This window comes from Urocitellus parryii, chromosome 6 (genome assembly GCF_045843805.1).
Source record: "Urocitellus parryii isolate mUroPar1 chromosome 6, mUroPar1.hap1, whole genome shotgun sequence".
NCBI classification, from domain to species: Eukaryota; Metazoa; Chordata; class Mammalia; order Rodentia; family Sciuridae; genus Urocitellus; species Urocitellus parryii.
This window is the reverse complement of record NC_135536.1, coordinates 50,743,217-50,770,483: the sequence shown is the minus strand read 5'-3', so window position 1 is coordinate 50,770,483 and position 27,267 is coordinate 50,743,217. Positions and strand designations below refer to the sequence as shown.

The window sequence follows — 27,267 nt, the reverse complement described above, 5'->3', positions numbered from 1 at the left end:
AAGTTGCTGTCACAAAATACTATGAACTGGGTAAACTTATGAACTGCAGAAATTTCTTACAGTTCTGGAGGCTAATATGTCCAAGATGATAAAGACGCTAATGAATTTGGTTTCCAGAGATGGTTAGCTTTCTAACTCACAAATAATGCCTTCTTGCCACATCTTTACATGGTAGGAGGGGTTAAGCTCCCTGTGCTAATGAAAACACCTGACAAGAACAACTTTAGAGAACAAGTTTATTTAGGGTTCATGATTTCCGGAGTTTGGTCCATGGTCGGCCAACTCCATTGCTCTGGGCCCAAGGTGAGAGAGAACATCATGATGGAGGAGGAAAGCTGCTCAGTTTATGGCCACCAGGAAACAGAGAGAGGGAAAGAGAGAGGGGTGGGCGGCACACATAAGAAATTACAGACAAAATATCCCAAAGTGTACACCCCCAGTGATCTACTTCCCTCAGCCAGACCCCATCTGTCCACAGTTACTACCCAGCAATCCATTCGAATTATTACTTTGATCAGTTTATGGCTCTCATAATCTAAATATTCACCTCTGACCATTGCTGTGTTGCATATCATGTTTCTAACACATAAACTTTTTGGAGGATACTTCATATCCAATCTATAACACTCCAGGGGCCTTTTTAAATAAAGGACAAATTCCATTTCTGAGGGTTCCACCCTAATGACTCAATTCTATCCCAAGAGCCCCTAACTCTTAATACTCAGACAGTTAGAGAGCACCATAACTCATGACTTGACATTAAAGACAATAAGTTTATTCCTAAGCTCTCCTACCTTAATTCATAGATTGTTAGCTATTAAATACTTTTATGTGCCTTGCCCACCTCCCTAATAACAGCCTTATCAGCTTCAAAGACCTGGTGTATCTCTGGGCCAGGATGCTCTTGCCATGACTCTTCAAGGACAAACAACATAAAAGATAAAAATTGAGGAGCCATCAAAACAGGACATTCCTAGGGCCCTTGTTATTTGCCATGATTTATATTCTCTTCTATTTCCCACTTATGTGTTCTCTTAACAGCTATAGCAATTCATCACAAGACAGAGATGTTTACACAGAATGTGGCACTGATATAAAAAAACTTACATCTGACTTCAGGACAACTGACCATGCCTTCCTCGGAGTTACAGTACACTCATAGAAAAAGAAAAACACACCTGTGAAATGTACCTAAAGCTAATTAATATTTCTAAACCTTAGCCTTATGCAAACAGCCCTTTCACCAGAATAAAACTGGCTCTCTCCCTTTACTGGGGAAACCAGCCTGACACTCTCCAGTCAGTGCTGTATCTCTCTTCTCTTAGGAGAAGGACTAATAAAAGCCTTTCCTGTCTGTTTTCTCACTTGACTTGTTTTACGTCCCTGAGTCAGCATTCTGGTGTGTAGCACCTAATACCTTGGGAGTTAGAATTTCAACATGAATTTTGAAGGGACACATTTAGACCACAGCAAACAAACTTTAATGTAATCATGTTTCTACAGTTCTCATTTCACTTAATATTTTACCCAAAGCATTTATTTTACCCAAGATTTACCCAATCTTTCTTTCTACCCTTTTTCTCTAAGGTGGGGATGGTAATGGAAGAAGAAAAGAAATACTTCACAAGACCAGGGTTCCAAATAACGTCTGGGAAATGCTAGCATGAAGTGTTCCAATTATAAATGCATCACTGCTGTGGTTCAAGAATATTTAATCTTCTGTCTTTTGCCACTGAAAAAAAAAAGCCAAGTAAATAACTAAAAACAACCAATTGCTTATAAGTGTTATGATACTTATTAGTTGGGCTTCATTGTCTTTCCTTTCATAATCATTTGGTTGCACAAGACTAATAATAGGACACAAGCCTAAAACTCTCTAAAGATACTGAGTCCAAAGCTCAAAATGACACATTGCTTCAATATGTGTCAAATTATCCTGTATCAAATCTAACATTCCCCACAGAAAATAGTAAAGATCTTAAGAATTAAAATGAATAGTAAAAAAAAAAACCAACCCATAGATGAAAACAGGTGAATCAACTAAGATGATCAAAAGTGTCCTGATTTTCTTTACACTAGAAACAATTTTGACTTTTTAAAATATATTTAAAGTATTAAAAGTATGCTATTGCTTTGGGTCATTTATGTCCATTTGTAAGATAATCAAATCAGAAAGGCCCACATTATAGTTATTGGTACAAGGAAAAAAAGCTAATTTATGGAGCCATATTTATGGAAAAACTAGCTGATTTTTATTATCATCAATGCCAAACAATACTTTAAATCAATTTAAATTATTTCATTAAGCATAAAGTTACTTTCACATTTGCTACAATCATAGTTAATATATTTCTTGGCATAAAGACAGTCTTTTTGGGGGGTTTAAAATATCCCAAGTGCAAGATTATGTATATAAAACTCCCATTATTGTTTATGTAATAGTGGATTCATCAAATTAAAATAGTTATACTATCTAGAATAAAATAAAATGGAAATAATTTACTCATAAGATTCATATTTAAATCATCTTTATTTACAAAATACTATCCTGAGAATTATAATTTCATTAAGCTTCAATTTGAGCAAAAGTATAATCACTTAAGTAACAGCAGTTACTTAAACTAAAAATAAGAGATAAGTCAAATTACTTTTGAAGAGAGATCAAAAATATTGTCAGGTTTCTTGTTGTGGTTCTGGATGTTCAGTAGCAGGCTCATTTGAAGGCGGGATCAACCCTGAAGGGAACTCACTTCTACTTTCAGAATGTGGGGGTGAGGGGAAAAATCCAGCTCTTGGGGGAAGATAATGAGGAAAACCCCTCGGTGAATAAGCATTTCTCACTGTTTAAAGAGATTGGTAAAAGACATGTTTAATTTAAACTGTAACTATAGCCCTATTAAATTTATAACTTCCAACACCTATTCTTATATTCAAACGGTGACAACAGAATCTATTTTACATTGAGAAAAATACACTTTCTTCAATTATACATGATTAATGATAATATTATTAATTTTAAACAATTTATCCTAACATTTTTTTAAAAAGAGAAAAGAATTATTTCAAAATATGCAAAACCGACTCAAAAACATTAATAGTTTCCCAGACTTAATATTCAGATTAGTGATTCTGACTTGATACTATACTAAAACATTTCCAGTTAAACCAACAACTGTCTTAAAATTCCTCAAAATTTATTTTAATTCATCTTAACTAAAAATAGAGAATAGAAGAATGACTACATCAGAAAACTAATATGCTTTTGTCTATTATTTGGTAATCATAACTTATTCTGCAGTAACCTATAGTTCTGAATGGTAAAGTATGACTATTAAAGCAAAGAATTCAGGCAGGGAGTTGTGGTTCAGCGGTAGAGCATTTGCCTAGCATGCGTGAGTTACTGGGTTTGATCCTCAGCACCACATAAAAATAAAATAAAAGTGTCCACCTATAACTAAAAAAAATAAAAAATAAAAAAATAAAAAAAGCAAAGAATTCTTTTTTTCATATATAAGACCATGAAAAAATTTCAATAAATCAACAAATAGGCCAAACATGATAAATGCATCTTAGGTGTTAAGTAAATAGGATCATATGAGACTACTACTTATGAAAAAAACATTTTAAAATACTTCAGCCACTAATTTCAATTCTGAAATATAATTACTTTAACTGTTGAAATATTTTCTAACAAATAATATACAGATAACTTTAGTCTTAATATAAGACTTGCAAAAAGTCAATGACTTTCTGGACTACTCAAATTCAGAAATAATTCCACATCATTAAGACAAATCAAGCTTAATCACTTCAGTCTCTTAAACCAGTAATTAATACCCTTGCCCTGTTAGTCATTTTTCAGCTATGCTTCAAAATATTTCAAGCCTAGATTAATCCAGATCTCTGCCTCTATTTTGCCTATACCTGAAGCCTTATTATGGTCAACTGATGGCTGGCTGCCTTTTCATTTGGAAAGGTAATGGCACACTTCACTAAACATTAAAAAAAATTATTATTCCACTGTACTATTTACTACCAGAATAGAAAAATTATCATCTGATTTACTATGCAAAGCACATATTAAGTTTAAAAAAAAAAAAAACAAACAAACCAAAAACCTACTTGGGAATGGAGGGGGTGGTGGGCCAGGTAGAAAATAATCTCTGGATGCTCCATACATGTTTCCTGGAGGTGGAGGAGGTGGAGGAAAAGAAGGTCCTCTTCTCATGAAATGACTCCTTGGGTCCACTGGAAACAATGGACCTCGGATTGGAGGAAGAGGTGAAAAACCAAAGCGAGAGCCAGTTGCTTGGTTTTCAGCAGGCAGAGATGAATCAGGCACATTTGAATTCTGAAACAAATTGACAAGTTACAGTCACTAGAAACAACAACAAAACTTGCAATAGCTTTCCTGAAAATCTTAGGCTTGGAAGAAAGCACATAGGCTCATGTACAGAAAGCATCTATGACAGTCTTAGAAAGCTACAGAGAAAGATTCAGTTTTCCACTTAAACCAACAGCTAAATTTTAGCTACTATTAAGTACTTTATTAACTTAACAGAAAACAACTTCAATCAATAAAGTATATTCTGGTTAAAGATAAAACAGATATAGTCCAAGAATATCAAAATTACAATCTTTTATCAAGCAGATATTAAAACACAAAAAAGAACAAGATGCATATATTTTCAAAGTATCCAAAACCAATATTGTAATTGTAGTAAACAAAAGTGTACTGTCATGGTTTAGATGTGGTATCCCCCAAAAGCTCATGTGTGAGACAATGCAAAAAGTTTCAGAGGAGAAATAATCGGGCCATAGCATTAACCTAATCAGCGAATTAATTCCTGATGGGATTAACTGGGTGGTGGCTGGAGGCAGGTAGGGTGTGGCTGAAGGAAGTGGTTCATTAGGGGTGTGACTATGGGGTATATATTTTGTATTTGGAGAGTGGAGTGTCTGTCTGTCTGTCTGTCTCTCTCTCTCTCTCTCTCTCTCTCTCTCTTCTTTCTGATCATGATGCAAGCTGCTTCCCTCCACCACACTCTCCCCCACCATGATGTCCTGCCTCACCTTGAGCCCCAAGGAATGGAGCCAGCCTTCTGTGGGCTAAGACCTCTGAAACTGTGAGGCCTCATATAAACTCTTCCTTTTCTACAGTTGTTCTGGTCTGGTCTTTTAGTAACAGCAGTGAAAAAGCTGACTAAAACATGTACTTTATGACACTCAGGTTAAAATCAAAGAGGGAAATCTAATCTTGTAGTCAACTAGTAAAATAACTCAAATCTCTGGCCTGCAAGTTGTACTTTATCTCCACTGGTTACAATTCAGAAAACAAGAAGCTTTAATGCTATATAGAAAGTTTATTTGTTAAAAGAGAGAAGCAGCTTTATATTCTATTCTAGTAAGCAAAGAGATTAGAAGGCTCTTGAAAACATGAATAAAATTCCAGTTTCAATACTTACATCAAGATCATCTTTGGTATCATTTGTACTGGATTCCATTTCTAAAGACATAGGCCCATCTAGAAATAAAAATTAAACCATGAAAAATACATGATTTATCACTACATACTTAGATTATTTCCAGATCACAAAGGACATTGACATTTTCTCATTACCCTTGTTGGCAAAGAAACCAGTTTGATACCAGCATTCTGTATTCAGGCACCAAGTACAGCCTGACAGCCATGAAAACTTTGGCAGAAAGAATTCTGCAACAGTCTATGGCAAGTGATTTCTCCAGCTGATTCCTAAGCAACCCTACAGCAGCAGCATCATAAGGAGACATATGGGAAGTAGCACCCTTCTCTTCTCTCCTTCTCTCCCTCCCTTTTCTTCCTTCCTCAAGTGATATAGTTTAGCCATTTGAAGTTAGCCCCTGTTTTTAAATGAATGTTCCTGGACTTTATCATCAAAAGCAGTTCAGTCCCCAAGGAATAAACACTAACTTCTCTCTGGCCACATCTACCTATTTTCTCTAAGCTTTCTCATTTAGTCACTCTACATCGGTCCTTGGATGTCTCTAAGGCTTCCAGTCCTCTCATCTAGTCTTCTCTCTTCCCTTCTTTCCCTAATTGAATAGACTTCAAAGTCAATCACTTCAGCCAGAAGCACAGTCATTTTTCAGCTGTGCTTCAAAACATTTCAAGCTTAGATTAATCCAGATCTCTGTCTCTACTCCTGTACTTTGCCTATACCTGAGACACCTAGTACTGCCAGGAGTGGAAAAAGAAAACAAAAAAAAAACGAGTTATGTGGTCTGGCACCACTCAATCATACTTCCAGCAGCATACTTCCATGTCTTCTAAACCAGCTTTCTCCTTAGCAATTCAAATCTCCATTCTCTTCAAAATTGCATGGTACACTCCTTTAATGTTTGTGATAAACATAAACATGCTGCAGCTATATTTTTATGATCTTTCCTCCTACTCTCATGGAAAAGGATCCTTCTAGACAATCTATGATCCAGAGTCCAAAATCCCTCTCCCTCCAGCTTCCTCAGGGATCTTCCCCTCTCTGTGGGCTCCTTCCTGTCTTTCTGCCAGGTTCTAATCTCTCCTATTTAAGACTGAGAAAGAAAAAGAGAATCCTTTTGTAGCTCCCTCTCTTCTTCACAATCAAGAACTATTCTGAAAAAAAAAAAGAACTATTCCGTACATATTGTTCTAAATTTCTCCCCTTTTGCTCTCATTTTACTGCAATTCATTTGCAACAACTACTGATCCACTGAAATTATTTTCCCCAGCATCTGAAAATCTATTTATGTACTAAATTAAAATAGACGTGATTAGTCCTCATTTTACGTTACACTAGTTCCTCTCTTATCTAACATTTCACTTTCTGTGGTTATTCACTGTAAACTATGGTATAAAAATATTAAATGCAAAGTTTCAGAAAAAAAGCAATTCATTTTTAGATTATCTACCTTTGAGTACATGAATACCATGTACTCAAAAAGAAGTACCATTCCACTCTTCCTATCTAAGATATAAATCATTACTTTGTTCAGTGAATCCGCTCTCTATATACTGCTGGTACACATGTATCAGCAGAGCATATGTATCAAGCTATGACTTGTGCTACCTTTTTCATTTTTTGCTCATGCTCAGTTTTTCAAGTTCCCTGAAAAGCAGCTTTAATGATACCCCCTTAATAGAGTTTTTCTGCTCTTTCAACTAGATGGGAGTTCTCCTTTTCACTGAACAAAGCATACTCTCTACTGGGACTTACTATTCTGACTTGTACTAATAAATAAACATATATATTTATTTTTCTCCCTACTGAATTATTAACATCTTATAGACAAAGACTGTATCTTACTATATACTGCATTTTATGCAAGGTATCTCCTAAATAGTAGGCACTTAAAGTAATCTGGTAAATTATTTATTGTTCAATTAGGGGAAAAATGAAAATAGTAAAAAATTTTAAACAGCATTAGCTAAGAAATGAATGTTAATCATGCATATACATATTGAACATGAATTACTAGGGGAAAACAACCTCAAAAGCCAAACAGAAAAAATTATCTTAATTATAACTAATAATAAAAACATAGACTCTAGATTTGCTTCTTTGCTCACTATTCAAAAAAATACTAATTTTCTGAAACAAATACTTCAATGGATAATGTCCCCCAAAATATATACATATAATATATGCATATTATACATACATTGTGTGTGTGTGTTTATGTGTTTGTGTATTAGAGGATATAATAGAGGTTCCTTTCGTTTGGTAATTTATTCTCTTATCAATAAATTAATTTTAATACTCCACTTCTTAAAAATTGTTTTGCTTTCTTAATGTTATACATTTTTTAAAATGCTTTTTTTGGGAGGGGGGGTTGTAGATGGGTACAATACCTTTTATTTATTTATTTTTATGTGGTGCTGAGGATCAAACCCAGTGTGATCCAACCAAGTGTGATCAAACTCACACTTGCTAGGCAAGCACTCTACCATTGAGTTACAACCCTAGACCCTATGTTATACTTTTTTTAGAATTTTTAGTATTTATTTTTTAGTTTTTGGCAGACACAACATCTTTGTATGTGGTGCTGAGGATCGAACCCGGGCCACACACACACCAGGCAAGCGCGCTACCGCTTGAGCCATATCTCCAGCCCCCTATGTTATACTCTTGATTGCTACACTAGATACATATACTTTCTAACTTCAGTGGATGGTTGTGAGATAGTTTAAGTAAAAGGATACCTAATAGTAGACTGCTCAGTAATTGTTACTTAAATCTACTTATGAAATGTTGTAGCAAGGTAACTGATTAAATCATTAATAGAATATGTACCCAAATTGTTTTTCTGGTGGACTTTCTCATATACATTCACATTTGCCTAATTTCTCTACTTACTAAACAGGATATATGTAAGTGGACAGGAAAATTTAAAAAAAATTTTTTTTTTTTAGTCATAACTGGACACAACATTTTTGTTTTATTTATTTATTTATTTATTTATTTATTTATTTATTTATTTATTTTTACGTGGTACTGAAGATCAAACCCAGCACCTCGCACATGCTAGGCGAGCACTCTACTGTTGAGCCCCTGGAAAAATTTTAAAATAGCCATGGAATAAAGTTTATCATCAGAGGTACATAGAAGAAACCCATTACCATAGTGCTCAAACCAATCGCCACAATATATTTGGATGCCATGTCTGTGTAGAATATAAAAAGAAACATAAAACCAGGAAGTTTCAGGAAAGAGATTTCAGTCTTAAGAGCTAACAGACATACATTTACATTATTCTTTCATTCAGCTTCCAGTTCTTTAGTGTGTCACTATTATTTAAACACACAAAGTATTTCTTACCCACTTTATCCAAAGAAGGCATATTAAAACTTCTGAGTTCTGCTGGTCCAGATAATCTACCAGAATTAGAATAATATCTATCTTGCCTTTGTGGAGGAAGAGGTGGATCAGAATATGGTTGACCTACAAAACAGATTTTTAAAATATCTTCATTAATATAAACATAAAATCTAACTTACTTAATTTTAAAAAACTTAGAAATTTCTCCTGCTTCCAAAAATCTCTGACCCATATTATTGGTAGACAATATTAATCTTAGAAAAATTGCATTCTAATGTATGAAATATGATATGTCAAGAGCTTTGTAATGTTTTGAACAACCAATAAAAAAGAAAAAAGAAAGAAAAATTGCATACTATAAGCAATAACTTTGCTTTTATATTAAATACAAGTGTAATTTGCTACCTTGGATTTTGAAAGTTTCAATTATTATGTATAAAAATGTGAGTTAACTCTATTTGAGTATAAAATGAACAATTTATCTTGATAGAATATATGAAAACAGAACTCAGTTAAAAATACATTTATACATAAATTCATTTAACTTCTATTATTACTATTATTATGGTAGATTAAGATGAATAAACAAACATATCAACAAAGACAGAAGATAACGACTAGCATAGGGAGAAAAGAACAAGAAAATATAAGCATAGCAAGAAACTTGTTTCCTAGTGAAACAAGTAACAATATGACACCACAGCAGAAACAGCATCAGTCAGAAATCATCAGTAGTAAAATTTTTACTAAATTTAACATTGTAAAACTCAGCATCCAACTCAAACTAAAGGGAAAGATCTCTAACTCAATAGATGAACAGAGGTTCACACTGCTAAGATTAAAGACATCTGGACAGACTCAAATTTAGACCCAGACTTTACCTAGATTCATCTACAGCCACCATCCTTTGTTCCTGGGGGTCATTTATGATGACAAAATGGTAATTCCTGAGTCCTTATGGAACTCAACTTTCTTGAAAAAAATAGTCTATCTCATTCTCGAGAGGTATTGGCAATCTTTGCCAGGTATGTATATGTCCAAGTCCAAATACATGGAGAAGGTCAAAGAGGGTGAATTGTGTGACTCTCTCCGATCCTATTAGAGATATGAACAAATATCCTCAAATTGCTTTCCACGATGGTTCCAGGGAGTGGTTCAGAATGTGAACTCCGTACATTCATTATTAGATAGGTCACTCCTTGTCTGACTCAGTCACATGGGACTTTACTGAAAATTTCCCCCACACAAAGCCAAGGAAACCACCTAGCATCAACCAGAGTCAATGGAGAGAAATGAATTTAATGAGCTCCCAAGGGTTAGAGGATGTGATGGAAGACAGAAAGATCCAGATAGCCTTGAAGGCTCACTTACACTCCTTTTTAGAATCTTAGCAAAGAGCTATCTCAGTGGAGCGCAATTAGCCCTGTGAAAGTAAAGGCCAGCACTAAATACAGATCTAAACTGAGTTTTCCCTTTCTACTTCAAATACAGGATTAATTAAATGTCGGATTTGTACAAGAGGATGAAATAGGGAAACCTAAAAACCTCTCAACTCTTTCTTAACCAGGTCTCAAGATAATATATCAATATTTTGCTTCTAAAATGCATGTCAAAAAATAAGCAAACTCCAAAATTTTTGAAATTTTGTTACAAATTTACTATATTATAAATCATATGCCCATGTTTCCCTCCACTGGCAAAAATAATCTGTTCCTTAAATCTACCACAGCCTGTATGTGCTAGATACTAGCAATATAGTGTTGTCTCAATACAGTCTGTGCCCTTCTAATCTAATGATAGAAATTAGTAAATTTAATGAGACTAATGTCTTAATATAGGGGATACAAATTCATTCATACATACATACACACACACACACACACACACACACACACACACACACACTGGCCTAATGCTGATTAGAGAAATCAGAAATGGTGTTAAAGAAGGAACAAAACTTCCCTAAAAGGAAAGTAAAGAATGAACAAGTAAACAAGGGTATACTGGTCAAATACACCTATTCACACACACACATAAGATAAAGCTAGGTGGAAGGCATACAATAAATGAAAGACGGAAATGTAGAAAATAGTGATATAAATGGTTCATTCTTTTCATTTTGTTTTCATACCTTTGTTTTCTAAGACTTTATAAGAGAAGAGATGATTAAAGAACAGGAAAAGAAAAAGGATCAGAGAGAATAATGAATGAGGAGCAAGAATAAATATACAGGCATGATGAAGCAATTTCTCAACCAAGAATTATACTGGAGAAACAACTATCTCATATACGTCATCCATAGCGACTCTTGACAAGTGGAGCAATCTACTAAAAATGAAAATATGAATATGCTTTACCCAGCAATTCCATTTCCTGGATAAATGCACAGAACAAGTGCACAAAAAGTGCTAACTGCAGCATTGTTACCAACATTAAATCCCTGGAAACACTATAAATACTCATCAACAAGGATTGGTTAACTATATTGTAGATAATTTATATATACTGTGCTGATACTAAATAACTGTACTGCTATTAAAATGAAAAATTGTACTGATATTAAAATATAAGCTTTATATTAACATGTACATAATTCAAGAACATAATGTTGATAAGGAAAGTTGACAAAATAATTTTTTTATTATATATAGATTGAAAGTTTACACATGAGCAGTTGCCTTTAAAGGAAGGACAGTAATGTGCCCAGGAAAGAAAAAGGAATAGACTGCAACCCACTTATTTATGTCTTACACATTTGTACTTTTTATAATTTTTTTTACTTCCATATTTAAACACACACATACATATTTGAAGCAAATATTAATATGTAAATCCTGGGAAGTGATAAATAGGACTGTGCTACAGTATCTCACTCTGAGAACTTTGTTAAATTACCTAATCTCTCTGAGCTTTTGTTTCTGTATCAGAGTTAGAATGATCAATAAAAAGCACTTAACATGGTATCTGGCACAAAACAAGCACCCAAAAGTAACTGTGATGATAAATTGAGTTCATTGTTATGAGTGATATACAAGAATATCCTGATAATCATAATACATATTTCACTGTTGTTTGAGTTCCTCCACTTTCCCAAATGACTACCATATACCTTTTTCTCTCTCCAAATCACTGTCAGTCCTTTCCTTTCCCATTCCCCTAATCTGATGACCTAGCCATGTCAAGAAAACTAAAGCAAGTGGACACCTCCACTTCCCCTCTACATTTGTTCTCACTTACTTGGTCTTCCTTCCTTTCACAGTGGTTAAGTGATCCACTTTCTATTTGTTTCTACAATTACCATCTGGATTCCATGCTTCTTGCTTACTACTCAAGGGTATCACTTTTCCATCGATACCCTCTCCCATATAAACATCCATTTCCTCTATCCTGGAATATTCCTAGTAACAGATAAACATGTACTAATATTATCATCTTTAAAAAACAAAACACCTTTTGCTCCAGCTATCATCTCATCTCTCTCCTTCATTCGAAGTAAAATTTTTCAGAAAGTAGTCTACGTTTGTCCCCACATCCTAATCTCTCATCAACCCACTCTTCAGGAACAATGACAAATGAATCACAGTTTAATGCTACACACACACATATAGATATATGTGTGTGTGTATATATATATACATATATATATATATATATATATATATATATATATATATATCTGTAACTTATCAACAAAATACTAAGCATTAAAATTCATAGAGAATCACTGTATAAGAAGATATGTGATTAAGAGACATAAACTCCCTAAAAAAAAATAGTAGCCTCAAAATTTGTGAACAACTTTAAAATAAACATCCTCTGAGAGAATAAAAGCATAGATTAAGCAAAAATTTTAGGACAGCTCATTAGGTTAATGAAGACTTCATAATCTCATCAAGGGGATGAGATTTAAGATAAAATTCAATTCCACCAAATGAATCCTATCTGAAAGAATGTTCACAATGCAGAACAATGATCTCTGCATAAAAGCCAATAAAGTAAAAATCTATGTTCCTACTTTCAGAGCTGTCCAAGGTACTCTGGTCTGCCTTTGTTTCTTAAAATTTTTTTTTTTTTTTGAGAGAGAGAGAGAGTTTTTTTAATATTTATTTTTTAGTTCTCGGCGGACACAACATCTTTGTTGGTATGTGGTGCTGAGGATCAAACCCGGGCCGCACACATACCAGGTGAGCGCACTACTGCTTGAGCCACATCCCCAGCCCCTGCCTTTGTTTCTTAACATAAGCATTAAAAAAATCCTCATCAAATAAGCTGTATATGTCTCTTTTTTTAATATTTATTTTTTAGTTTTAGGTGGACACAATATCTTTATTTTTTAATTTTTATGTGGTGCTGAGGATTGAACCTAGGCAAACGCTCCACCTGAGCCACAACCCCAGCCCCAGTACATGTCTCTTTTTTGTTTACCTCTTCAAGACAAAAAAACACGTTTTTAAGCATGCTAGCAAGAAGACCAGACTTAACTTATGATTATATCACCAAAGTATAGTTGCTTAGTCTCTTTTCTACCTCTACAAAAAATATATAACCTAGGGCTGGGGATGTGGCTCAAGTGGTAGCGCGCTCGCCTGGCATGCGTGCGGCCCGGGTTCGATCCTCAGCACCACATACCAACAAAGATGTTGAGTCCGCCGAGAACTAAAAAATAAATATTAAAAATTCTCTCTCTCTCTCTCTCTCTCTCTCTCTCTCTCTCTCTCTCCTCTCACTCTCTCTTTAAAAAAAAAAAAATATATATATATATAACCTAAATCAGTAAACACGAAGCACTGACAAAAGTAACAGAAATCACATACCCACTTCCTTCTTCTCAACAATTAAAACTAAGACTGTGAAAGTTCAAAAAAGTATAGAGTGGGAATGTGACATAATTCCCTTTAGTTAATGTCTCTACTTTAGGTAGCATAAGATTTGCAAAGGATTAAGATTCTTATTCTTCTCTATTACTACTCCCTCTTGGGAAGGGAAAAATCAGACCTGTTAGAAAAATATACGATGGAATCTACAAAGTGTATTTTTAAACATAATTATATAGTAAGTGAAAATACATTGTAAGAGTATTATCCCTCTGGTAGATTACATTCCTGAGCTCTATTCTTCATTTCTCCCTGCGGCCTTATTCTGAAGAGGGAGAATATATTTCCTGTCCATTTGATTCTAAATTGTGATATGACCTGCTTTGATCAATAGAATGTTAGCTGGTATGGCTCAGAGAGATGCTTTTTTTTTTTTTTAATTTAAGAAAATCATTTTTATAGTACATAGGCCTTTTGTTTTTGCTTTTTTGTGTTTTGTTTTGTTTTGTTTTACATTTATCATGCCATAAATTCAGAGGGAATAGGTCCCAGCAGCTTAGGATCCTTTCCATTTTTTCTCATAAAATATGCACCTCTGCATGGAACAGGCTGGTGCTTCAGATGAACCCAGGTATCTTCATTCTCGGCTTCCTTCTTTTTCTGATCATTCTTCTTCACATGTTTCAGGAAGCTGTCTCAGCTCTTAGAGTGCTTAATAGGCTCAATATGCACATCAGTTCTCTTGGCAAGAATCTTCCCCTTAACTTGCTTATTCACAGTTCCAACAGCATCCTGGGTAACACTGTAGACTCTCAGTTTTGCCCCGTTAACATTTGTGGGGAATTTCTTTTTGAACAGTACCCATTCCCTTCATGTCGACAGAATCACACTTATGACAGATTAGCATATATGTGGCCAAAGGAACAACTCCATGCTTTCTAAAAAGCCTAGAGAACATATATCAGGTTCCGCTCCTCTTTCCCTTTGTATTAGTCATTTTGGTCAATTACTGGAAGATGGTGGTTCCAGCCGAAAGCAGAGAGAAGCTTTAAAAAGCACTTGCTTGATGCTTCTTTTCTGCTCCTGTCCTCGGTCAATACAAGGATGAGAGACTCACAAAATATAATTGAATCTCTGAAGCCAAGACCAGCTCACTCCAGCCAAAAGTCAGACAACACATGTTAGCTAAGATCAGAAGAACCAAAAGAACTCAACATTGGCTGATTTTTATTTTAAGGCATTGAGTTTCTGGATAGTTTGTTATGCAACATTACTATAGCAGTAGATATCTGATAAAATCCCATTTTCATTACTTAAATGTAAAAATACATATGAACATATATGCATAAATATATATATAAAGATTTGAAGGAAAATACATCTATCTCTGGGTAAGTGGCATTACAAATGCTGCATAATGTTGTTTTGCTTTTCTCTATTTTGTTTTTTAACTAAGAAAACCAATAAACCAAATAGTATTAACTTACAAGATTAATTCTATTTCCTTATAATGAAAGACTACCAATTAGACCACTCTTCTTTTTAAGAACTAGATATACTAGACAAAACATGCTTTTTAAAATCAAGGACTAACAAATCAGGGAAGTATTATAAGAATGAGATCTGAAAGAATAAGAAAACTCAAGAGAGACCAGCCCAGCATTTAAGGCTACTTTTCAAGGAGGCATCTGCCAATTCCAACGGAAATTACTGACTTTAAGTTTATGGCCTGCAAAGGCAGGAACAGGGATGCTGGTAAATTCATTAGCTATAATCCCAAAGATTATGTCATAGAAGGATAAATCAGAAATAAAAACCATTCCTCAACTCTGAAGGATCACAATCTCTAATTGTGATCCTGAATTATTAGTACCTCTTGCTTCCAGGCTGACACAAACAAAAATCCTCCCTGGAAAACATTAATTTAAAAAAAAAAAATGGTTACATACCAAGAAAATGGGGGTGTAGAAATGATTAGAGAGAAATAGAACATATATAGCAAAATAGGTTTAGGCTCAAATATCAGAATAAATTAAAATTAAAACTAACAATATGAAGTTTATAAGAAATACAGCTTAAATAAAAGGATATAAGAAGGTTAAAAGAGAAAGATATACCACACAAACAAAAGGAAACTGGTATAGTCATATATAAATAACATATCAAAATAGGTTAATAAAATATGTAATCAAAGATGTAAACGATGTGAGGCACAAATAATAAATTTCATCAAACACACACAAACATACACAGACACTTCTGTAGCCAACCTAGAAAGAATACATATTATTCCTAAATATGTATGTAATACTTACCAAATAAAGCAAGTTTCAACAAATTTCAAAGGACTTAAATTATAGATTTATGTACTTAAACCAAACTGGAAGTAAACTAGATAATAATACCAAAAGATACCCAAAAAATTACACTTTTGGAAATTAATAAATGCGGCCCCTCCAGCAAAGGAAAATAATATAAGTATCCATCCATATACACATACATACATACTTATAATAAAATATGTAAAGATTTGGAAAGAAAAAATAAAACTATAATTACTCAAGACAATATCATTTTATATGTAGAAAAATCAAAAGTAGATTAAGTTACTAGATATAAGAATAATATATAAAATCAATTATTATTTTATGTACCCATTAAAAGAGAAAATAAAAATTTTAAAGATACAATTGTAATTACATAAAAAATATGAGATGACTAGAGATAAAGCTAACAAAATATGTACCAAATCTTCACATAGAAAATTACAAAGCACTAGGAGAAAATAAGGACCTAAATTGCTAACAGATGATTAATTCTACATTCACCAGTTTCAATTCCAGTGAATTTTTAAGAAATTGGCCTGTAGATGCTAAAATTTTTAAGGAATTGAAATCTAAAAATAGTCAAAACAATCCTGAAGAAGAACAAAAAGGTAAGACTCGTTTACCAATACCAACATTCATTCAAAACTTTAGAAATTAAGCCCAGCGCCCTGTTGTCCAATAGCTGTAATCCCACGTATGAGGGAGACAGGAAGGAGGACAGGAAGCCCAACGCTAAAGTGAACAATTTATCTCAAGTTTGAGGCCACCCTGCCTCAAAAAAAAAAAAAAAAGGGCTGGGAATGTAGCTCAAGGTAAAGCACTACTGGGTTCAATTGAAAGAAAAAAAAAAGAAGAAGAAGAAGAAGAAGGAAGAGAGGGAAGGAGGGTGGAAGGAAATAAATTAAGATGTGTGTTACTGGTAATACATAAGAGGCCAACAGAACTTAATAGAAAGCCAGAAACTCACTGACATATATACACTTAATTTCTGACAAAGATGACACTAAAGAACAGTGGAGAAAGGAGTGTTTTTTAATTAATGATGTTAATCAATTTGACATTCATATGAAGCAAAATGAAGTTTGAACCAAAAATGGTGGCACACACCTATAATCTCAGCAACTCGGGAGGCTGAAGCAGGAGGATCACAAGTTCAAAGGCAGCTTCAGCTACTTAACAAGACCCTGTCTCAAAATTAAAAAAATTAAAAGGGCTGGGAATGTGGCCCGGTAGATTAAGTGGTCCTGGGTTCAATACGCAGTACAAAAAAAAAAAAAATGAATTTTGATTCCTTTTAGATACTGTTCACACAAAATTTGTTCCAGGTAGATTAGAGATCTTATAGTGATAGTACAAATATTTGGTATATACCACAGGATATTATCTTCATGACCTGGAAAGTAAAGAAAGATTTCTTTCTTTTTTTTTTTCTTTATGTTACTGGGAATTGAACCCAGAAGCGCTTTACCACTGAGCTACACCCCAGCCCTTTTTATGTTGGAATGAAACAGGATCTCACTAAATTGCCAAAGCTGGCTTCAAAACTGCAATTCTTCTGCCTCAGCCTCCCAAGTAGCTGAGATTACCACACCCATAAGGAAAAATTTCTTAAGGAAAGTAACCATATTGAGAAGTGATCAGTAAACTGAACCATATTAATACCAGTACTCTATTCATCAAAAAACCAGTAAGAAAGTAAAAAAGCAAACCAGGGTTGTCCAAGACATCTGTCATATATAAAAACTGGGGATGAAAAGAGTTCATTTCCAGAAAATAGAAAAAACAGAAAAGTCAAATGTGCATGCAACTCAAAAAGGTACAAAATAGCAATGGATGTATAATTTGTCATTAGAGCGCTTGCCTACCATGTGTGAGGTCCTGGGTTCAATCTCCAGTACCTCAAAAAAAAATAAATAAATAAAAGTACATAACAAAAAAGAAAAAACTCAATGTCCAACAAACTTATTAAAAAGGAATGCAATTTAATTGGGAAATGCAATTTAAATCATAATACTATTGCTACTCAAGAGAAGCTAAAATTCAAGTCACTGTTGGCAGGAGTATAAGCTAATGATACACCAGTCCTTAGGAATACTATCTTGTATAATGTCCTAAAGGTTAACCAATAAGCATTATCCTGTGATCCAGCAAATGCTATCCTAGATCTACACTGAAATAAATGCATGCACCAAAATACACACATGAGAATAGTTCATTTATAATAATCCTAAACTGGAAATAACCTAATTGTCCTTTTTTTTTTTTTTTTTTTTTGGTGCCAGGGATTGAACCCAAGGATGCTTAATCTCTGAGCCACATCCCCAGTCCTTTATTTTTTATTTAGAGTCAGGGTCTCACTTAAGTTGTTTAAGGCTTCATCAAATTGATGAGGGTGGCTATGAACTTTCGATCCTCTTGCCTGAGTCTCCTGAGCTGCTGGGATTATAGGTGTGTTCCACCATGCCTGGAAAATGCCAATCAAATAATTAATAAATTGGTACATATTCACTTAGAAAATATTATACACCAAGGAAAATAAACAAATTAGAAGAATATGCAATAATATGAATGAGTCTCAAAAAGATAATCTCATATCAAAGAAGTTAGACAGAAAAGAAAATATACCATACAATTCCAGTGATGTGTTCAAAAAACAGACCCAAGCTATTTACAGTGTTAGAAGTGAAAATAATGGTTATCTTTGGGCAGGGTAATATGTGGAAGGAAGTAGTTAATTGACAAAATATGACTTCTACAGAACTCATAATGTATTGTTTTTCATTTTGGGTGCTGGTTACAAAAATATGTCCACTTTATAAATAATTAACTGACTTGTATTTTTACATTTCCTTATATGACTATTAAGTAATGTATTATTTTACTTTATGAATAAGATTGAAAAGAATCTCTAAATTAGTCATATTATACTATAAAACAAGATAATATGCAACAAAGAATATCAAAATCTCCTCTTTAAAAGCATGCAAGGCACTGGGTTCAATCCTCAGCACCACATAAAATAAGTAAATAAATAAAGGTATCGTGTCCATCCACAACTAAAAAAAAAAAATTTTTAAAAAGGTTCATACACAAAAGTATTCATTTTAGAGCTGTGCTAGCCAATAAAGTAGCTACTAGTCATTTAACACATGCAGTTTTTAAATTTTAATTTTCATTAATTAACATTAATTAGTGCAGATTGCACTAGGAACATTTTAAGTGCTCACTAGCCACAAGTGTCTAGTGACTACTGTATTGGATGACACAGATAACCTTCCATCTGGCTGGAAATGTAGTTTGGTGGTAAAGCACTAGCCAAGCATGTACCAGGCCCTGGGTTCTCCAGCAACACACACACGAAAGAAAACTTTCTTTTTTTTTTTTTTTAAAGAGAGAGAGAGAGAGAGAGAGAGAGAGAGAGTTTTGTAATATTTATTTTTCAGTTCCCAGTGGACACAACATCTTTGTTGGTATGTGGTGCTGAGGATCGAACCCGGACCGCACGCATGCCAGGCGAGCGCGCTACCGCTTGAGCCACATCCCCAGCCCGAAAACTTTCTATTACTGTCAAAAGTTCTAATAGATAGCTTTTATAGAAAAATAAGCATATTAATATTATACTCATTTTATTGTACTAACTCATTATTCACTTACATAAGCATACCTTATTTTTTAAAATATTTTTCTTTTACTCTCTAACCCAATATCTTGACATAAAAATGTTCAGTGGGAATTCATATATTTATATGTGTGTGTGTGTATATACATATACATATAAATTGTAATTGGACACAATACCTTCATTTTATTCATTTTTTACATGTTACTAAGGATTGAACCCAACGCCTCACACGTGCTAGGAGAGTGCTCTACCTCTGAGCCACAACCCCAGCTCCACTGGGAATTCTTATAAAGATAAAAGTATAACAACTGGCCAGAGCAATTAGACAGACGAAAGAAATTAAAGGCATAAAAATAGGAAAAGAAGAACTTAAATTATCACTATTTGCAGATGACATGATTCTATACCTAGAAGACCCAAAAGGGTCTACAAAGAAACTACTAGAACTAATAAATGAATTCAGCAAAGTGGCAGGATATAAAATCAACACGCATAAATCAAAGGCATTTCTGTATATCAGCGACAAAACTTCTGAAACGGAAATGAGGAAAAACACTCCATTCACAATATCCTCCAAAAAAATAAAATACTTGGGAACCAACCTAACAAAAGAGGTGAAAGATTTATACAATGAAAACTACAGAACCCTAAAGAGAGAAGTAGAAGAAGATCTTAGAAGATGGAAAAATATACCCTGTTCATGGACAGGCAGAACTAACATTATCAAAATGGCGATATTACCAAAAGTTCTCTATAGGTTTCATGCAATGCCAATCAAAATCCCAACGGCATTTCTTGTAGAAATAGATAAAGCAATCATGAAATTCATATGGAAAAATAAAAGACCCAGAATAGCAAAAGCAATTCTAAGCAGGAAGTGTGAATCAGGCGGTATAGCGATACCAGATTTCAAACTATATTACAGAGCAATAGTGACCAAAACAGCATGGTACTGGTACCAAAACAGGCGGGTGGACCAATGGTATAGAATAGAGGACACAGAGACTAATCCACAAAGTTACAACTATCTTATATTTGATAAAGGGGCTAAAAGCATGCAATGGAGGAAGGATAGCATCTTCAACAAATGGTGTTGGGAAAACTGGAAATCCATATGCAACAAAATGAAACTGAATCCCTTTCTCTCGCCATGCACTCAAAATGGATCAAGGAGCTTGATATCAAATCAGTGACTCTGCGTCTGACAGAAGAAAAAGTTGGCTCCGATCTACATATTGTGGGGTCGAGCTCCAAATTCCTTAATAGGACACCCATAGCACAAGAGTTAATAACAAGAATCAACAAATGGGACTTACTTAAACTAAAAAGTCTTTTCTCAGCAAGAGAAACAATAAGAGAGGTAAATAGGGAGCCTACATCCTGGGAACAAATTTTTACTCCTCACACTTCAGATAGAGCCCTAATATCCAGAGTATACAAAGAACTCAAAAAATTAGACAATAAGATAACAAATAACCCAATCAACAAATGGACCAAGGACCTGAACAGACACTTCTCAGAGGAGGACATACAATCAATCAACAAGTACATGAAAAAATGCTCACCATCTCTAGCAGTCAGAGAAATGCAAATCAAAACCACCCTAAGATACCATCTCACTCCAGTAAGATTGGCAGCCACTATGAAGTCAAACAACAACAAGTGCTGGCGAGGATGTGGAGAAAAGGGTATTCTTGTACATTGCTGGTGGGACTGCAAATTGGTGTGGCCAATTTGGAAAGCAGTTTGGAGATTCCTGGGAAAGCTGGGAATGGAACCACCATTTGACCCTGCTATTGCCCTTCCCGGACTATTCCCTGAAGACCTTAAAAGAGCATGCTACAGGGATGCTGCCACATTGATGTTCATAGCAGCACAATTCACAATAGCTAGACTGTGGAACCAACCCAGATGCCCTTCAATAGATGAATGGATAAAAAAAATGTGGCATTATACACAATGGAGTACTATGCAGCAATAAAAAATGACAAAATCATAGAATTTGCAGGGAAATGGATGGCACTAGAGCAGATTATGCTTAGTGAAGCTAGTCAATCCCTAAAAAACAAATACCAAATGTCTTCTTTGATATAATGAGAGCAACTATGAACAGAGCAGGGAGGAAGAGCAGGAAGAAAAGATTAACATTAAACAGAGACATGAGATGGGAGAGAAAGGGATAGAAAAGGGAAATTGCATGGAAATGAAGGGAGACCCTCAATGCTATACAAAATTACATATAAGAGGTTGTGAGGGGAATGGGAAAATAAACAAGGAGAGAAATGAATTACAGTAAATGGGGTAGAGAGAGAAGATGGGAGGGAAGGGGAGGGGGGATAGTAGGGGATAGGAAAGGTAGCAGAATACAACAATTACTAATTGGGCATTATGTAAAATTGTGGATGTGTAACCGACGTGATTCTGCAATCTGCATTTGGGGTAAAATTGGGAGTTCATAACCCACTTCAATCTAATGTATGAAATATGATATGTCAAGAGCTTTATAATGTTGTGAACAACCAATAAAAAAATAAAATTTAAAAAAAAAAGATAAAAGTATAACACATAGATCCTGACATTTTATTTAGGACTTAAAACACAGTTAATATTTAAATCCTTCCACATGGGAAAGCTATAACTCATTGTGTGCTGTGTGTGTGTGTGTGTGTGTGTGTGTGTGTGTGTTTTACTAGTGATCCAACCCAGGGTTTTTTTTATTCTAGGTAAACACTGAGCTATACTCCCAACTCTTTTTACTTTTCATTTTGTGACAGGTTTCACTAAGTTGCCAGAAATGGCCTTGAACTTATGATCCTCCTGACTTACCCTTCCAAGTAGCCAGGATGACAGGCATGTGCCACTATCCCAACCCCATTGTATCTTTCTATATAAAACTATGACAATAATTTTCAAACTAACTTCTAACAACCAGAGCTGTAGTTAGAAAATAGTCATCTAGAAGATAGTGACATTACCTACTTAATAAATGACAGTACCTCAATTTTATTTTAAAAATCAAAGACAAATGAGCCAACACATACAAATTGAAATTTTGGTGGTGGTGGTGGTGGTGGGGGCGGTTACCAGGGATTAAACGCAAGGGCACTCAACCACTGAGCCACAGCCCCAGTCCTCTTTTATTTGGATACAGGTCTCACAGAGTTGCTTAGTACCTTGCTGTTGCTGAGGCTGGCTTTAAACTCATGATCCTCCTGCCTCAGGCTCCCAAGCAACTGAGAACTGCACCCAGCCAAACTGAAAATTTTTATGAAAATCATTCTTTTGTTTGGTACCGGGGATTGAACCCAGGGGTGCTTGACCACTGAGCCATATTCCCAGCCCTTTTTAAATATTTTTTTAAAGACAGAGCCTTGCTAAGTTGCTGAGGCTGGCTTTCAACCTGCAATTCTCCTGCCTCAGCATCCTGAGCAGCTGGGATTACAGGATCCACCTGAAAATCATTCTTATGAAGTTAACCTTAGCAAAGAAAACATATAAACAATTTAAACTATTTTCTCACCAGTCCACTTTAATCTTATATAATACTCTCTCTAAATATGAAAATACATGATTTTCTTATGGACTGAAGCACTGATCAAGTCACCCTAGTAAATTTTTATTCTAGTTTAGTATTTATAATGGACTGGTTATTTCCAGTCATAAGTGTTAAAATTTTAATTGAGTACTAGATGTTATGTGAATAACACTGACTTATTCATATTATTTACTAAAAATATTTTTCTGCTAAAACTGTAAATAACATTTCAAATTAAATTCATTATACAAAAAATAAACTGAAAAGTGATGTGAGTACTAGTTAGTTACCTAGGCACTCCACTTATAAAAAGTAATCAAGTCATATGCCTAAGAATACTTGTGCTTTCCTATGGCATATTATATCTAATAAGGTGTTTTTTTTCTTTTTAATTTTAAAATACAGATTCAGAGAAAGCTGCAATAATATGTTCTGGATATCCTTTATCCAATTTCTTCCAATTTTTGTGTCCTTCATAAATATAGGGCAATATAAGAGGAAACTAACCTTGGTACTATGCATGTATATATTTTATGCCATTAGTCACATGTAAATTTGTGAAATTACCATCACATTTGAGCTGCAGAACTATTTGTCTACATGTATGTTAATGTCTATTCATGTGTTTGTATATTTTCTAAATGGTACTGACTGAAAACAGGCACTTACAAAATAAGGTGAATGGCATAACTGCACAGAAGTGACAGAAGAATTTGAATACCTATGTTTATGAACATATTATATATTTGTTTAAATCTAAAAGATATATAACTAAATACTGAGAACATGATGAGATAAGGAGAATTATTCACTTTTCTAATTATACATCTCTGCATTGTTTAGATTTTCTAAAATAATGCATTACTTTTTTTGGTATCAGGGATTAAACCCAGGGGCACTTAACCACTAAGCCACATCCCTATCCCCTTTTTAAATTTTGAAGTAGGGTCTCACTAAGTTGTTGAGGCTGGCCACAAACTTGCAATCCTCCTTCCTCAGCCTCTTGAGTTGCTGAGATTACAGGGATGTGTCACTATATGTGGCTAGAATGTATTGCATTTTTATAAGCAATAAAAACAATAAAGACCTTCCATTTGGGGGGCAAAGCAGCTTTCTGTAACGTAAACAATAATCTCCTATTATTCTGTTTAGAAATTTTTTTTTCCTAAAATATATCATGGTTTTTCCTAAAACAGAAAACACACAGTCCTCTCTTTATTCCTACTGGCTCCACCACATACTAGCTGCCTTTCAAACATAATAATAACCTTTGTTTTTACATACCTGGTGGAGGGATCATCATCCTACGATCCTGTTCCCATGGAGGTGACAAGGACCCAGTGTCAGAAGGTGCTCTATGAGGATCAGTTAACCTATCATAGCTTGATTCTCCCCTTTCATTGCTAATCTGATGGTCCAGAGGATTCTCTGGGCCTCTTGAGCCTAATTAAAGGAAAAAAGCATACAAATCTGTTTTATCTTAAAAATGGCATAAGACTTATCAACAAATAAAATTAAGATACTCTAAAAGGTGAATACAGATTCTAATTAAGTTTCTATAAGATACATTTATTTATTCATTTAATATTTATTTTTTAGTTTTCGGCGGACACAACATCTTTGTTTTTTTTGTATGTGGTGCTGAGGATCGAACCCGGGACGCACGCATGCCAGGCGAGCGCACTACCACTTGAGCCACATCCCCAGCCCCAGGATACATTTAAATTATAATTCTATCCTATCCTCATTTCTAAGACAAGATAAAAATAAATCTTTGCCATATGGATAAACAAACATTTGCCTATAAAATTCATTTTTAATTGTAATCATCATCATTGTTTTTTCCTTAAACAATCAGTTTCAAATAAGGACATAGAAAATAAATTTCTATACTAGACATAAAATAAATTTCTAGACATAATTTATTATAAATAAGAAATCTTAATAGTGAAAATGAGCAAGATTCTTTCCAGTCATCTTAGTGGCAATATACTTATTTCAATAATTTTGCCACTACTCAAAGTATTTTTTGGAATAACTCGTTTGGAAATGTACAGTACTCAGATTAACTTAAGAGCCATGCAAAAAAATGGAATCTCAATTTGTAGTAGCATGACTTTCTACTTTTGCCTAAAAACAATTTTAATGAGCCTGATTACAACCTTTACAACCACCAGATAAATACAGCCATAAATGACTTTTAAGTAATTTCTAAATATCAAATTCCCAGTCACAAAAAAGAGAACTCACAATCTCTAAAACAAATTACAGCATTTATGGAATAAATTCTTTAATAAACAAGATAGTATTCACTTAGATAAGAAAATCCAGCACATTGATACTTTTATAAAGGGAGGAATAATTTTAGAGTTCCCGTTCCATGGTCACAGGAAGAACAGTACCTTAATTAAAACCCCACACTCAATTAAGAAGAAAAAGACATCCAATAAAAAAATTAATATCTTGTTTATCTGTCATTGAGGGAGCAAGTAGGTCTTCTCAAAATATATTTTCCAGAACATAAAAGCTTATTATGTTCAAGAAACAGCTTTTAAAAGTCTGTTTTAAATAGAAATCTAACTAAAATACTTCTCCCATTTCAGTGACTTCCTTGAGAGGTCAAAATTAATTTGACCTCTTCTTAGTAACTTGTAAAAGAAATCAGTAGAAAAATCATTTTTTAACAAATAATGATCTTTTTTTAAAAAAACTTCCATCTATTCTCTTTTATAGGCTCAGATCAACAGACTTTGTCAGGAGGGCAAATATCATTTTTCTTATGGTTCTATTAAATTCCCCAAATCTGTCCTCCTATTTTGTTCATTCTTCTAATTAGTTCATTAGAAGTCTAGAAAAGCTGAAAATGTTTTCAAGAGTCAGATATCCTGAGTTCATCATCTAGATCAAGGCACAAAAATTTAAAAGAGATATTCAACAACAAATTCCATTACTATGTGTAATTACAATGCACTAATAAAGAATATTATGGGGAAATAAAAAGAAATTCAAAGACTTTCTCCTTATTGCTTACTACCAGACCACAACTGATCACTAGGTAAAAATTACAAATCTGAAAATGTCAGAAGTTAAAAGTTTTTCTTTTATTATTATTAAAACCAAAAGCTATATATAATTTACTACAAAAAGAAATTATTTTCCTATATTTAATCTTATTTAAACATACATCTCATCCAAACTTTCAAATGTGAAAATATAATAAAAGGGAGGATGCTCTCTTTCCTTCCTTGGTGACTCACAGAAACTTTCAGTCCAAAGCATTCTTTTAAAACCTGCTGACAACTTACCAAGAACTTCTGTAGCTTTTTAAACAAAAAGTAATAAAACACCTTTGCAAACAATGTAAACACATTGTATCTTGAAAGCAATTAAATAGGAGAAGAAAGTAAAAACAGAAGAGGAAAAAAAAATTAAAGGTAAATTTTTATTCTCATTTGATATATGAAACTGACTACAAGCAATCCTTGACTTATATAATTTAACTTCCAGTAATTCACATTTTCAATTTAACCAATTATACCCTATTTCTAGGGTACTGTTTTTCAGACTTCTAGCTGCTACCCATTTGTGGTGTGTGAAGTTAATCAGCATTTTTTTTTAATGAAATAGAATGAAACTGAATAGAAAATATCACAAATCATCAAAACTGTAATGGTAAGTATAATTTCATATAACTGGTTTGTGTGTAGTATGACATGATAGAAAATGTATTTCTTAATATAAGTCAAATTTTTTAAAAAATAGGATAAGGGGACACTGACTTAGGATAATAAGCCCCAAGCTTATAGCAGACCTATGAGTTTCAAAATTACATCCCTTCTTGGAGTGCTCAATGCAGAGCCCCCTGGGGTTCTTTGTATATTTCCTTTTCCCTAGGAATTTCCAGCTCAACACAAGCAAAGGCTCTTTCCAAGGTGAACCCAAACCGTGAACCCAATCTGCAAGGGTCTGGGAGGTAGAAAGGAGCAGCTCTAAGTGGAGCAAAGAGAAGATATAAGTACGAATGCCAAAGAGAGACTATCTCACAATCAAAAAGGAGAAAGTGATTTTCTTCATATTCTTTGAAAGCAATTCCTAAGAAAGAGTTCCAAAAATATTTAGAATAATGGCAGCTTCA

At 34.0% G+C, this 27,267-nt stretch overlaps 1 protein-coding gene and 1 pseudogene across 10 annotated transcripts in view; both read right to left on the bottom strand.

Annotated features, from left to right (window-relative positions):
* Positions 1–233: 233 nt before the first annotated feature.
* Mia2 (MIA SH3 domain ER export factor 2) overlaps positions 234–27,267 on the bottom strand; it is a 102,501-nt gene continuing 75,467 nt past the window's right edge. For all 10 annotated transcript variants that reach the window (XM_026411312.2, XM_026411318.2, XM_026411323.2 and 7 more), the window contains 6 exons: positions 24,417–24,575; positions 8,835–8,957; positions 5,466–5,524; positions 4,123–4,351; positions 2,649–2,840; positions 234–1,732 (listed from right to left, as the gene is read on the bottom strand). In XM_026411312.2, coding sequence (XP_026267097.2) covers positions 2,674–2,840; positions 4,123–4,351; positions 5,466–5,524; positions 8,835–8,957; positions 24,417–24,575 — 737 coding nt within the window. In that variant the 3' untranslated portion in view covers positions 234–1,732; positions 2,649–2,673. The remainder of the gene's footprint in view (positions 1,733–2,648; positions 2,841–4,122; positions 4,352–5,465; positions 5,525–8,834; positions 8,958–24,416; positions 24,576–27,267) is intronic.
* On the bottom strand, positions 14,168–14,645 carry LOC113198555 (large ribosomal subunit protein eL21 pseudogene; annotated as a pseudogene).